This window comes from Telopea speciosissima, chromosome 6, assembly GCF_018873765.1.
Source record: "Telopea speciosissima isolate NSW1024214 ecotype Mountain lineage chromosome 6, Tspe_v1, whole genome shotgun sequence".
Taxonomy (NCBI): Eukaryota; Viridiplantae; Streptophyta; class Magnoliopsida; order Proteales; family Proteaceae; genus Telopea; species Telopea speciosissima.
The window spans coordinates 19,290,008-19,303,108 of NC_057921.1; the positions used below are offsets into that span (position 1 = coordinate 19,290,008).

A 13,101-nucleotide genomic window follows, 5' to 3' on the forward strand; every position below is an offset into this window, starting at 1 on the left:
AGGGCCTTTTGCACCCATTTTCAGGTGTGGGACCCACATTCATGGAGAGGAGAGAGAATACATGGTGTCCAAGCAGTACATTATGTTGTGGGCAGTGCAACTACAACGATCAACAATCCATCTTCTGATAGGTATATAGGAGGACATCCTCGGGGGTTCTCCATTAAATTCAATCACTGGAGTGATACTCCACAGTGTGCTTGGATGCCATGTCAGGGGTTCCTGTCCTTCAATAAAAAATTCCAGCCAGTCAGGGGCAGGTTGACAGCACAAGTCCCTATATGGCTTCAAACAAGCCCCTTGTGTCTGGTTCAGCCGCTTGTCACAATTCTTGATTCAGTCTGATTTTTGGTCATCCCAAACCGATCCGTCATTATTTATCTGCACTCAAGGCTCCACGGCCTTGTATGTCCTTGGTTATGTGGATGACATCCTCATTACTAGGAATCAGCCCATGCATATTGCTACTCTCCTTCAACAGCTTGCATCGGAGCTTTCTATAAAGGATCTTGGTCGATTAAGTTTCTTCTTGGGGATCAAGGCAACATACAAGTCTGATGGTCTCACTCTATCTCAGTCACTCTACATTACTGATCTCCTGCAATGGGCCGGCATTTCTGATTGTAAGCCGGTTCTTACCCCCATGACAACCACATTCGAAACATCTTCTGCAGGGGGTGTGCCTTCTTTTGACCCCACAAAATACCGATCTATAGAGGGTGCCTTACAGTATATTACCCTCACCCGTCCAAATGTGGCCTTTTCTATGAATTGTGCTTGTCAATACATGCATTGCCCTACTGAAAACCATTGGTCGATGGTGAAGCATATTCTACGCTACCTCAAATATACAATTGCATATGGGCTACACATCACCAAGTCCCCCTCTCGAGACCTACAAACTTTCTCGAATGCCAATTGGGCTGGTGATGGTGATGATCGAAAGTCAACCAGTGGATATGCCATCTACATGGGACAGAATTTAATCTCTTGGGCATCCAAGAAGCAAAAGATGATTGCATGGTTCTCTACTGAATCAGAATATAAGGCCCTCGCCGATGCCTGTACTGAGCTGACCTGGCTTCGATCTCTGTTTGGTGAGCTTGGTCTCTCTACATCTCAAGCCCCCGTGTTATGGTGTGACAATCGGCGCTACGTACCTCTCGGCCAATCCCGTCTTTAACTCACGTACCAAGTATGTGGAAATTGATTTCCATTTTGTGCGAGATAAAGTTGCCAAACGCGATCTTCAAGTCTGCTTTATTTCCACAAAAGATCAAATCGCGGATATTATGACCAAGGGACTCGGTACGATAAGATTTTCCATATTTGCTCTATCTTGAGCACCAAGCATGCAATCTCTCTCAACCTCTCTTCGTACAGTATGTGAACTCTCTCCATATAGTAATAGCTATATTTTGGAATTAGGAGATTGAGTTTCCAAAAAATGTGGAATCCTCTCTCCTATATATACTCAAAGGTGTAATCTCTTCTCTCCTATATATTTCATTCCAATAGGAGCTAATACTATCTTTTGTAGTAGTTGTAAAGAGGAATTCTCTTCTCTCATATTTTAAGTAGCAGGTAAGGTAAAACTATATTGAATACCATAATAGGTGTTGAGGTTTTGGTGTCTTGATTCTGATGATGGACTCTTTGTTCCTTTGGCTACTTCGATCTGCATCTTGCCTCTTTGATGTTCTTTCAGCTTCTTCGATCTACATCTTGCCTCTTTGTTGTTTCTTTGCGATCCAAATTTGAGATGCAGACAAGATAATGTAAGGGTATTTATGTAATATCCCTTCATATGTTCTAATATAATCCTACTTGTATTAATACTCAGGCTGTGAGGGGCAATCTAGTAATTAGCCCTCTAACCTAAACCCTAGTTTCCTAAAATACTAGTTGGAGGCAGCAGTCCGAGTATTCCAAACTAGATACTCAGGGTGTAATGCTTTAAGCAACCTTGTGCTTAAACCCTAAACCCTAACAGATAAAATAGACAAATCAAAAGGGATAAGGCAAGAAGAATACTGGAATCTCTCTCTCTCTCTCTCTCTCTCTCTCTCTCTCTCTCTCTCTCTCTCCTGTATCTTCTTGCTTATTGGTTCAGTCCAATAATCATTTACAGGCAGCGAAAAACAGTTCAGGAAGTGCAAAAGAGTAATGTTATATTGTTCATATTCTCAATCTCAATTTATTTCATTGCAGTTAGCATGAAAACGGAATTTTGATTGATCTTTTTTGAGGGAAGGAGATGTATGTTTCATCGTGGGGTTCTCTCTGAGGAGATTGTTCTGTTCCTATATCCTCTCTGTCTATCCGTTATATAACTAGAAACAAATTCGAATAGACATTTTACATTTCCACCGGATAGTGAACCGAATACGAATATTAGTTTTCTTAAACGGATTCGAATACGAATAGTGTCCTATTCGATTCATTTGCTACTCTTTCATAAAAAATAAAAAATAAAAAATCCATTTTTCCACTCTTTCATAAAAAAAAAAAATTTCCATTACCACTGTCAGTCAATTGTAACCTTTTTCAAATGCCAAAATTGAAGTTCCCATATTTAGAAATTGGGAAGTTATTGAGGAAAATTTTGAAAAACATCCGATGGATGATCCGATAAAAGTGGAGAAAATTCTCCCTAGCTCCTTACACAGATAACAGAAAAAGTCCAAGCAAATCCGAATTCAAGAGATTTGACCGGAATTATTGGATAGCCGCAACCTCTCTTTCTTTTTATGAGTCCTCCACAGCCCATGTCTCTCCCTATGTCTCTCTTTTATCTGTTTCTCTTTCTCTTTATCCGTCATTCTTTTCTTTCTTGGTATATTTTATGGTTATATCACTTAAAATTAATTTTCCATTCTTGATTTGCTTAGATCAATTTAGAATAAGTTCCCAAGAAGAAAGAAGAAATGCAAGGCAAAGTCTTTCATGAAGCCAAGGTGAGGGCACCAGCAAACAAGGTTTGGGATATTTACAGCACCGTCAAACTAGCAAACCTCGCCACTAAAACACTTTCCTGGTTCGTAAAGGTAGATGCTATCCAAGGCGATGGCGGTGAGGGTAGTGTATTTAAGGCCACATTTCCATCAGGTATGTACGTATATAGTACATACTTCAAGCTATATATATAATTTTCCAGTCTCAATATAATTTTGGGGCGGTTTTGAATTTAAATTTTAGGAGTTCCTGGATTTCTACAGAGAGTCACAAAGATTGACAATGAAAAGCGGCTTAAGGTGACTGAGGTGATCGAAGGAGGTTTTCTTGACATGGGTTTTCAATCGTATCGGGTTTCTTATGAAGTGATAGAGAAAGCAGCCAATAAATCCATTGTAAAGACAACTATCGAGTATGAGATTGAAAAACAGTTTCTCTCCAATGTTGAATTGATTACTACCAAGCCATTCGAGGCCTTAGCTACTGTGGTGGATTTCTATATTAGGAAGAGTTCAAAGGTATAATGGCTTAAATTAATATATAATGCTCACAATTTTAAATTTGATCAGCTTCACTTGCTATATACTTTTGGGAAAAATATCGATTTTTTTTCTTTTTTTGTAGGTATGTAGTGGCATATATTTTCTTAATTTGCATATATAGATTTTTTATTTTTTTTGGCTAAAGGTTAGCAAGTATAGATTAAAATGAAGAAGAGTTACAGAGTTAACATCCAGGCATATCCAGACGCCTGAGAAGCTCCACCTTCGGCAATGCCATCAGCAGGGAACAACTCACGCTGACAAAGAAAAAAAAAATTTAACTAGAGAAGGGAAACAATCGAAGTAGAGGAGGAATCTTTTTTAGCTGCATCCTTTGCTAGAAAGTCTGCTACCGGAATAGCTTCTCTGTAACAATGTGTTATTTTCCACGGTATGGAATCCAAGAAATCTTTGACATACATTTAAGATTGACTAACAAATCATGGAATTGATTTCTTATAAACAGCACATACCGTAGCTGAAGAATCACTCTCTATCCACATGTAGCGCACTCCCATTTGTTTAGCAAATGCGAAACCTTGGACTAGATTCTGCCTTTCAGCAGCATAGTGCATACCAACACCTAGATATATGTTGAAAGAAAAAATCACTTGAAGCTTCAATCCAAATGTTGTCCATGCTTCACTTGGCAGAATTGGAGTGATCTTCTCCGGTACTTATCTTCCATCAGTTTCAAAATCACCCATTGCTTTAGGGAATCAAACACTATAGCATATTTTCTCTCCAAGGAAGCAGCAAAAACAGGCTCTTCTTCAAATTTTATTGAATTTTCTTCTCATATTTTAAAGGAAATTATAAGAGATAGCTTGGGAATCTCAAGGTTTAGATTTTGTAATTAATGTTGTGGGTTGGTTGCACCTATTATGGCACTGCCGAAGGTGGGTTCCAACCATCACTTTTTGTATTTCTTTTTCTTCTGGGTATGCCCAATTGTCATCCTGTAATATTTCTTTAATTTTAATACAATTCTTTCTGATCCTTAGTAAAAAAGAAAAAATCACTTTTTCTTTATCATCACGAAAACTCCACCAGCCCTTGCTCTTCCTGGATTTCTAAGAGAACACCCATAGATATTTAATTTAATACCTCCTGGATCTGGCGTACACCACCCAACTTAATAATCCGCTGCGGAGAAGGGGAAACTACTGGAATATTCAAATATGTAACACATAGAAGGTCTGAAACAGATCTGACCGAATCTTTGAATTTACATCCCAACTCACACATAACTTTTAGCACCAATTTAAAAATAATTGAAGCAATCTTCCTCTCACGCCATCAAATCTTCGTGCATTTCTTTCCATCCAAATATGGTACAGAATTAACATCACTCCAGGAATCCAAACACCATTATTGTAATAGATCCAATATTGATGTTGGGAAAAATTAACCCCAAAACAATCCAAGAAACAATGCCTAATTTTCCTAACCGAGTCTATCTCTTCAAAGCATAATTCACATACAGATGCCAGAAGCACACCTATTCTACAAATTTGATCATCACCAGGTAATTTCTCATGAGCTAGTCTCCAACCAAATAAAGAATGTCTTGGCAGCAAATGATTTCCCTATACAGTTGAATACCATCGAATCTTTAGATTTATTATCCATAATTCCTCCTAGGTTGATTTTGTTAAGGAGAAGTGACTCATGACACGTGTCCTATGATTATCTATACTTGTATTTTGTCCAGCAGTTACATGTCATTATTGTCTTAGCTCTAGAAGCTTCTCAGTCTGTTACAAGTTCTTGTAACCGATATATACATTTCAAAGTCAATAAAGTGTGTGGAAAATATTAAACTCAACAGATTTAACTGTGAATCTACTAGATGGAGTAAATTTCTAATAGCAAAATCTTCTGAAGAGAATGAAGGTAATGGCACTGTTCTAACCTCACAAAAAAAAAAAAAAAAATTTTGATTCATGAAAGCAAACATAAATGGATCAAGACCAGATGCAGAAGCAATAGATTGATTACCAAAAATTAATGTTGGATCATTTTTCTATAACCCATCTTTTCTTTGCTCCAATAATTCTACACTCTACGAATACCCGGCCAGATCGATGAAGATTTATAACTCCTTTTCATGTTACCGTTCACGTTCACAACCCTTGCTCTAAATAAACGACTAAAAGTAGAGTCTTGATGTTTAATCTGCTAGATAAGCTTGCATAGAAGTGCTTTATTGACATCCGAAAGTCTACGAATACCAAGATCCCCTTCCAATTTCGGTTTACAAACCACATCCCATTTTTCTACAGTAGATTTCCCAGCCTCTACATTTTTTTTTTTTGGAGATAGGAGGGGTATCCGACTTTAGGCCGACTAAATCCCCCCTAGGTTCGTACATGACCCCCGCACCACGCACGAACCGGGAACTTCTGGGCCCTAGTGAGCCTCAGGCAGGTGGCCCCAAGAAATTATGCAGCGACGAAGGTTTGATCACGAGACCTCGCTTCCTGAGACAGAGTCTCATGTCCCCTCCCAGCCTCAACATTACTAGTCCAAAGAAAATTCCTCATCCATATCTCCATAGATTTTATCAAAGATGATGGCCGGCCACCAGTACATATAGACATAATGAATGGGAATATCTAAGATTACCGATCTAATTAGTTCCGCACGACCCACAATAAATAAGAGTTTGCCTTTCCAGGACGCTAATCTCTTCTTTAATTTGTCAAGCAACAATACGTCCTTCTTGACCCTTCTATTGAATATTTCTATTCCCAAGTAGCGAGTAGGAAATTTGCAGACAAGAATCTGCAGTAGCTCTACAAGTCATTGCCTACACAAAGGTGGAATAGAACCCATAAAGAGATTACTTTTCTCCAAGTTGATTTTTTGACCCGAAAAGCTTTCACATTGAGAGAGAAACTCCTTTAGATTTCGGATGTACCTGAAAGAGGTATCCATAAATAAGCAAACATTGTCAACAAATAAGAGATGAGTAGGAATACCGCAACCCCTGGGGCCTTTTAGAGGCTGAATTTTGTTTTCCATCACTAATAGTTTCAGCCCTTTACAAAGAAGCTCCTTTAACAATTTAAACAAATTGAAGATAACGGGTCACCTTACCTAAAGCCCCTCACTACACCAAAGAAACCCGCTGGTCCTCCATTTAAAAGTACAAAAATTCTGGTAGATAGAAAAATCTTATGCAACTAGGAAATCCATATAGAGCTGAACCCAAATTTTCTCAACACTTCAAATAAGAACTCCCTCAATAAGTTATCATATGCCTTTTGGATGTCTAATTTAATTTGCAGAAATTAATTGCTTGCATTACTAGATAAAATCAATACAAAAAAAAAAAAAAAATGAATAAATAAAAGATCGCAGTATATATAATTTTCAACCTCATCCCTTCTCATTCTTGTCTTGCTATTGCGACTACAGTAGCTATTGCTTGTTGCCGAACATGTATATGCTTTGTCTTCTTTCCTAGGGTACCCTGCTTATGCGATTCAAAAGCTAGTCCTGAAAGGAATCCTTCTTTGTCACTACTATTAATAGGGAGTGTCTAAATGACACCTCTATTGATGTGTTCAGAACTTGACACCTTTTAATTGCGCCTTGTCTATTGATCATTTGGGCTGATTATTTACAACCTCGTCACAATACTTTGAATGGAGACTTGTCAAACCTTGCCCCTGACTGACAGGAATCTTGACTGAAGGACAGGAATTTCAGGCATGGCCTCCAAGAGCACTGTGGAGTATCACTCCAGTGATTGAGATTGACGAAGAAACCTTGTGTGGATCATCCTATATACCTGTCAGTAGATGGGTCATTGACCCTTGGAATTGCACAACTCACAGCATAATGTACTGCCTGGACTCCAAGGATTCTCTCTCCTCTTCACAACTGTGGAACCCACCCCTGGAAATGTGTGCAAAAGACCCTAAATGACGTGTGGGGACAAGGCCCTGACCCTGGGTCAAACCCCTATGCAAGGCCACAGAGATTCAGCCTTGCTGAATTCTCTGGGCAATGCATTGGGCGATGCAGACATCACCCAGAGACATCGCCCAGAGTGCAAAATAGCATTATTTTAATGATTTGATTTGTGGGGACCACCCATATTGGACATGGGCACCCTCCATAGGTTGAGGGGAGTCTGAGGGACCACCTCATACCCCTGGACCACTGTGGACCCCACCAGTGTGCCCAGAATGGCTGAGAATGCAATCAAAAATGCATTTTGGAAATGGGCCTTAGCAGCCAAATAGGCCTTAGTCAAGGCTGGGCCTATAAATAGGGGTACCATAGGCTCATTTAGAGCTCTTGGTACTGTTCAAATCGTGGGAGAGAAAAGAAGAGAGAAAAGAGAGAAAGAAGAAGAGGAAGAAGAAGAAGAAAGAGAAGAAGGAAGAGAGGGTAGGCTGCCTTGCATCCAAGGTCTGGAATTGAGCAACCATATACCTTTGCAGGTATAAAATCTGACCTTTGACATACTGTACATGTACTGCTGCTATCCCTTGCTTGATTCCTTAGTGTTCTTGATGATTATCTGACCTCTGGCAGCCCAGAACTACTGGGAACTGCTATGGACTGTCCCAGATCTGCCATGCAAGTATGATGCATAGAAGATCTGGAGATTTTATGAGATTTATCAGATCTGTTTTACTGATTTGGAACCGAACCTGGCTGTCCATGGCTGCACTGCCCAGCTGCTCTGAAAACTGGCTATTTGGAGTCCTGGATCCTTGTCCTGACTGCATGGGACCAAACCCTATGTGATGGCAGACTTGAATCAGTGTATTACACCTATAATCAACCTTGCATGTAGCTGAAACCAAGTCTGGGAAGTTGAAGAAATCGTGGTTACTATTCATTGGGATGTCTAGGCAGCCTCTAGCAGCCAAATGGTGGACCCAGTTGAAAATCCACTTGGACCAGAGTGAAGATCACCCCTGGGGGTACATGATACCCTAACATGCATGGGGAAAAGGTTTGGTCACTACCCATGGCCAGCAACCTTGGAAACTCGGCCAGATTTCATTTTTGAAATCTCTGGGCGATGCACTGGGTGGTGTAGACATCACCCAGAGACATCGCCCACTGAATGGAATTTGACAGTTTTGCTGTTCTAACTTGGGGGACCTCACCCATTGACCATGAAATTATGTGGGAAGGTGGAAAATGACCTAAATGCCCTTTCCCATGTCTGTTCATTGGAATAAATGCTTGGGAACCCAAGTGGGCCCCGCAGGACTTGGAAACCCTTCCTATGATTGGTTCTGCAGTACTGTCAAGTTGGGGACAGCACTGTAAGCCTATTGTAACCTAGGGTCAGGTACCAACACTATAAATGACCATTTTACCCCTAGGCCACCATCTATGGATGATGCACCGGGACATAGGCCTAAGGCCCAGTGCAAGGCCCAGAGAATTCCAAGTGAAGACAAATTAAACACTGAGTCAACCTAGTGAGCTTAGATCAACCCTAGGACCTCCAGAAATAGGTTGGAATATTAAAATGACAAATTCTGATTTATATCTAGGATTTGATCCCGTGCTCGAGGCCTACAGCCAGACAACAGCCGAAACTGAATTTGCAATTGAGTTCTTAGAGCCAGACCCAAGTGAGTGAAGTATTATCATATATGCATATATAACTGTATTGCTATGCCGGTAATTAAATTTCTTAAATTATAAATGCTATGTTATTTAATTTTGTTCAATTACTCAAATTACTACACAATGATTGTCTGTTGATCAATACTGTGATTCTTATTTGATGATTGTGAATGTTAGACTAGATGTCGTAGTTGGCTTGAAAATGAGGCCGATGGTAGCCCGTAGTATGGGATACGGTTGACACCACCCGACTCATACGATGTCATATAGACATGGGGCTAGAGTTTCATCACTCGTGCTACGCACCCTTGCCAACAAGGGTTAAGGTGTTGGATAACTGTGAGGACTACCGTAAAACCCTAGAGGCGTTTACGCTGGGAAGCCCCAGCACAGTTGGGATGCCCCAAGGCAGATTTGCTGGGAAGCCTCGGGCCTATAAGCTCGGGAAGCACCGAAAGGTGAATTTTTGGCAGAATGCCACATATTATGATTATGCACCGGTTTAGGTGAATTGATATTGAGTCGGTTACCTCACAGGAGTTAATTCAGAGGATCGGTCGGGCTGACCTGGGTAGGGAGATGCTGGAGCCAGCTGATCTTCTCCGACAACTCAATGGGTGTATCGCGGGAAGGGGTAACTAAGCCCACACCAGGGATACATGTATTGGGGATTGTAGTAGCACTAACCTGACTTAGCTGTATTGTTAGGTGGCTAATAATTAATCTGGACTTGCGTATCATGTAGGATCATATGGATTGTGGTTGCATGTGCATGCATGATGATATGTTTCGCTCACGAGCTCAGTGGGGCTCACACTCTGTTATACATGTTTTTCTTTTAGATGATTCTACAGGTGGATGCCGTTGTGGCATGGAGGCTCATTACGAGGAGGAGAGCCCTGGTTATTATGATGATATTGGTGTGGACCCTGATGGAGGTCTTGGTGATGATGCGTTCATTCTCGATGGTCATTGATGAAGACCGTTGAGGAGTGTACTTGATGCTTTTTATCTTTGTTAGGAGTTTATCCCCGTCTTACTTGTGGTGCAGTCTTAGTTTTCTTTTCTTTTTGGGGTTGAGTTATCTCACCTTGTATATATATATATGTATGTATTTTCTTTGGCTTTTGTTTTGTCAGCTTTACTTCTCAGTTTGTGGGTTGTATGGGGAATGTATCAAATCAAACATATGTATGTATATATTATCATCATTTCCTGTACCGCTACGCTTTCCCTTTGTTATTATAATTGTAGTTTATCTACAGCACCCTGATCTTGCTTATGGTAAAGTGATGAATGTGGGACCGTGAATGTAATAACTGCTTCTAGATTCGTGGGATTTGGCGGATTGCGGTTATGCAATTCGGGTCACCTACCTAATCCTCCCAGGGGTGGTTTGGGGTGTGAACTCATGCAAAGTCGACACCTATTGATGATCCAATCATGAAGAAAGGAAGCCCTCTAGTTTATTGTTGCAACTTACGTATATGCCAAGTTGATTCATGTCACCACTTATTCTGCACCATGGTGAGTGGACTCTACTTTAGAATTTCTCTCTAATTTATGTGATGGTGTGCTTGTTTGACTATTGTTTTGTATGATGCATTATTTATTACATTACGATTGTGTATGATGGTTCCAAGTGATTAAAATAAATTAGAGTCTAGCTATGATTTTCCCTCTTTATTCATGATAGGTGATTAATATGCCAAAGGTATGGAGGAATGGCTATTGGTTGAACTACTTGTCTGATTGTAAACAGTTGTCTTGGATGTTGTATGTAATGTGATGCATATTAACAGGTGTGTGATTCAATTCTTGATCTCACTGATAGAATGATGTTATTGTATGTGTGTGTGTGTGAAAAGCTGTATGTGAATCTCATGGTTTTCTTAATGTAGTGGTGACTTTAAGGGCTTATAGGTAGAGGGATACTTCCAGGTATATACATATTCATATATACATACGTAGGATATAATGTTAGTGTCATGCCCCAAACCACCCCCTGGGAAGATTTGGGCAAGTAACCCGGATTTCCCACGATATCTGCCAATCCTCCAGGATCCAGAAGCAGTACTTACATATCACAAACCACACAATGAGGGTAGAAAGATAATAATATTAGAGTGCAGTGGAAGACTTGAACTACCCATAGTTGGTTTATATCATTGATAGAAAAATTTCAAATACCTATGTTATACCATATGCATATCCATTTATGCTCAAAAGTACAATATTCTGATAGTTACACTTCTTGGAAGAAAGAAACTAAGATATCATAAAATTGTTACAGATCTGCAACATAAGGAAGATTTGCAGCTCCATCAACAGCTTCATCGTCCATTGGCAAACCAGTACCTGCAAAATCATCTAAAAAGAGAGATTCCACGAGTGTGAACTCCACCGAGCCCGTGAATGAAATATAAACCATGCATGCACACGTAAATACAATCATGAGTCTATATGCATGAGATTCATTTATATTAATTAATCCACCTAACAATAAAACTAAGTCCAGGTAAGAAGGTACTACTACAATCCCCAATACATGTATCCCTGGTGCGGGCTTCTAACCCCTTCCCGCGATACACCCATTGAGTTGAGGGAGAAGACTAGTCGGCTCTAGCATCCCTTCCTAAGGTCAGTTCAACCAGCCCTCTAAGTTATCATTGTGCTTCCACCAGCCCTATTGGCGGATGGATCAATCAACATCACCTGTCCTAATGACCCGATGAGTCTACTGAACGACCAAAGCCTCCTTAAGGACATTAACCTCACACAATTGTGGTATCCAACACCTTAACCCTTGTTGGCAAGGGTTTGTAGTATGGATTGTATTTGTCACACCCCTAGAATGACTAGACCTGGTGGGGCCCATGACACCGGATCTAACTGGGGTTCATGCAAATAAAACCATTAAAACTTATACCCATTCATTAAGTGGTAACACTGTTGGTATCTATCCCTAATCATCCTTAAGAAGTACATTTCTTAAACATCTATAATGAAATGTTTACACATGCATATCATAGACCTTAGCTAAACTTCCAAGAATAGCAAGGTTCCCTTCAATCCGAATGATCCTGTTTGATCACAATTCCCTTTCCTTTGTCTTTGGCTCATTTCTCTGTAAAAACATTTATGATAATGGAATGAGCTTGACAGTCCAGTAAGCAAGATAAACAATCATTCATAATCAAATATACTCTTTATTTTAATCAAAACTAAGGTAACATACATCTTTTATTATTTTCACTTTTCTTTCTATCATTTGCACGATACCCGTTTAACATTCTTAGCCTTAATCTCAACTCCTCATTAGAGATGGTTTCCTTTCATGTCAGGCCGTGTCTTGGCTAAAGCCTCAACGCCTCTCTATGCTTTTTGCGTCGGGTCATGTCTTGGCCTTAGCCTCAATGCCTCTCAAAACACCATTAATTACCATTCCGAGTCGTCCATTTACTTAAGCTACATTTTACATCATTTCTCAAACATTTGACTTCCATTATGTATATGTATACCTTTCCTTTAATCACTCTTAGCCCTATCTTAAACATGTGAGTAATACATAGGAGCATAACATAGTTACGAGGCATAACATAAGCATAAATATTCAATTCACATGCACAGTTCATAAACCATCATCATGCATCAATCATATTCTCGATCGTATTTATAATGCTAATTATCATTTTCCTCTATATTTAAATAAAACGTTTACTTCCATTCTAACATACATATCTTCATATACTATGCATATAAAACTTATAAGTTGCATATAACACTCATTCATTTGTTCATTTGATCATTCAAAAATACATTCATTTTATAACCTTAAATTTTAGTATGATCGTGTATCGTTACTTACCGTTTGATGCTTCCAATACTTCCAACTTTATAACAGATCTTCGGGTGGCCCTAAGGGTCATTATAACACCCCATTTATATGTCATTTTTGGCATCCAAGGACTGACCAGTTTATAGAACAAAGCCATAC

At 39.7% G+C, this 13,101-nt stretch overlaps 1 protein-coding gene across 1 annotated transcript; it reads left to right on the top strand.

The window, feature by feature from the left end:
- Nucleotides 1-454: 454 nt before the first annotated feature.
- Nucleotides 455-1,183, top strand: LOC122665495 (uncharacterized mitochondrial protein AtMg00810-like). Its single transcript, XM_043861650.1, has one exon. It carries the CDS (start codon nt 455-457, stop codon nt 1,181-1,183), a length of 729 nt encoding a protein of 242 aa, XP_043717585.1.
- The last annotated feature ends 11,918 nt before the right edge of the window (nt 1,184-13,101 follow it).

Excerpts from the sequence above, each read along its gene's own strand:
- LOC122665495 (XM_043861650.1), top strand. The coding sequence starts at position 455 with ATGCATATTGCTACTCTCCTTCAACAGCTTGCATCGGAGCTTTCTATA.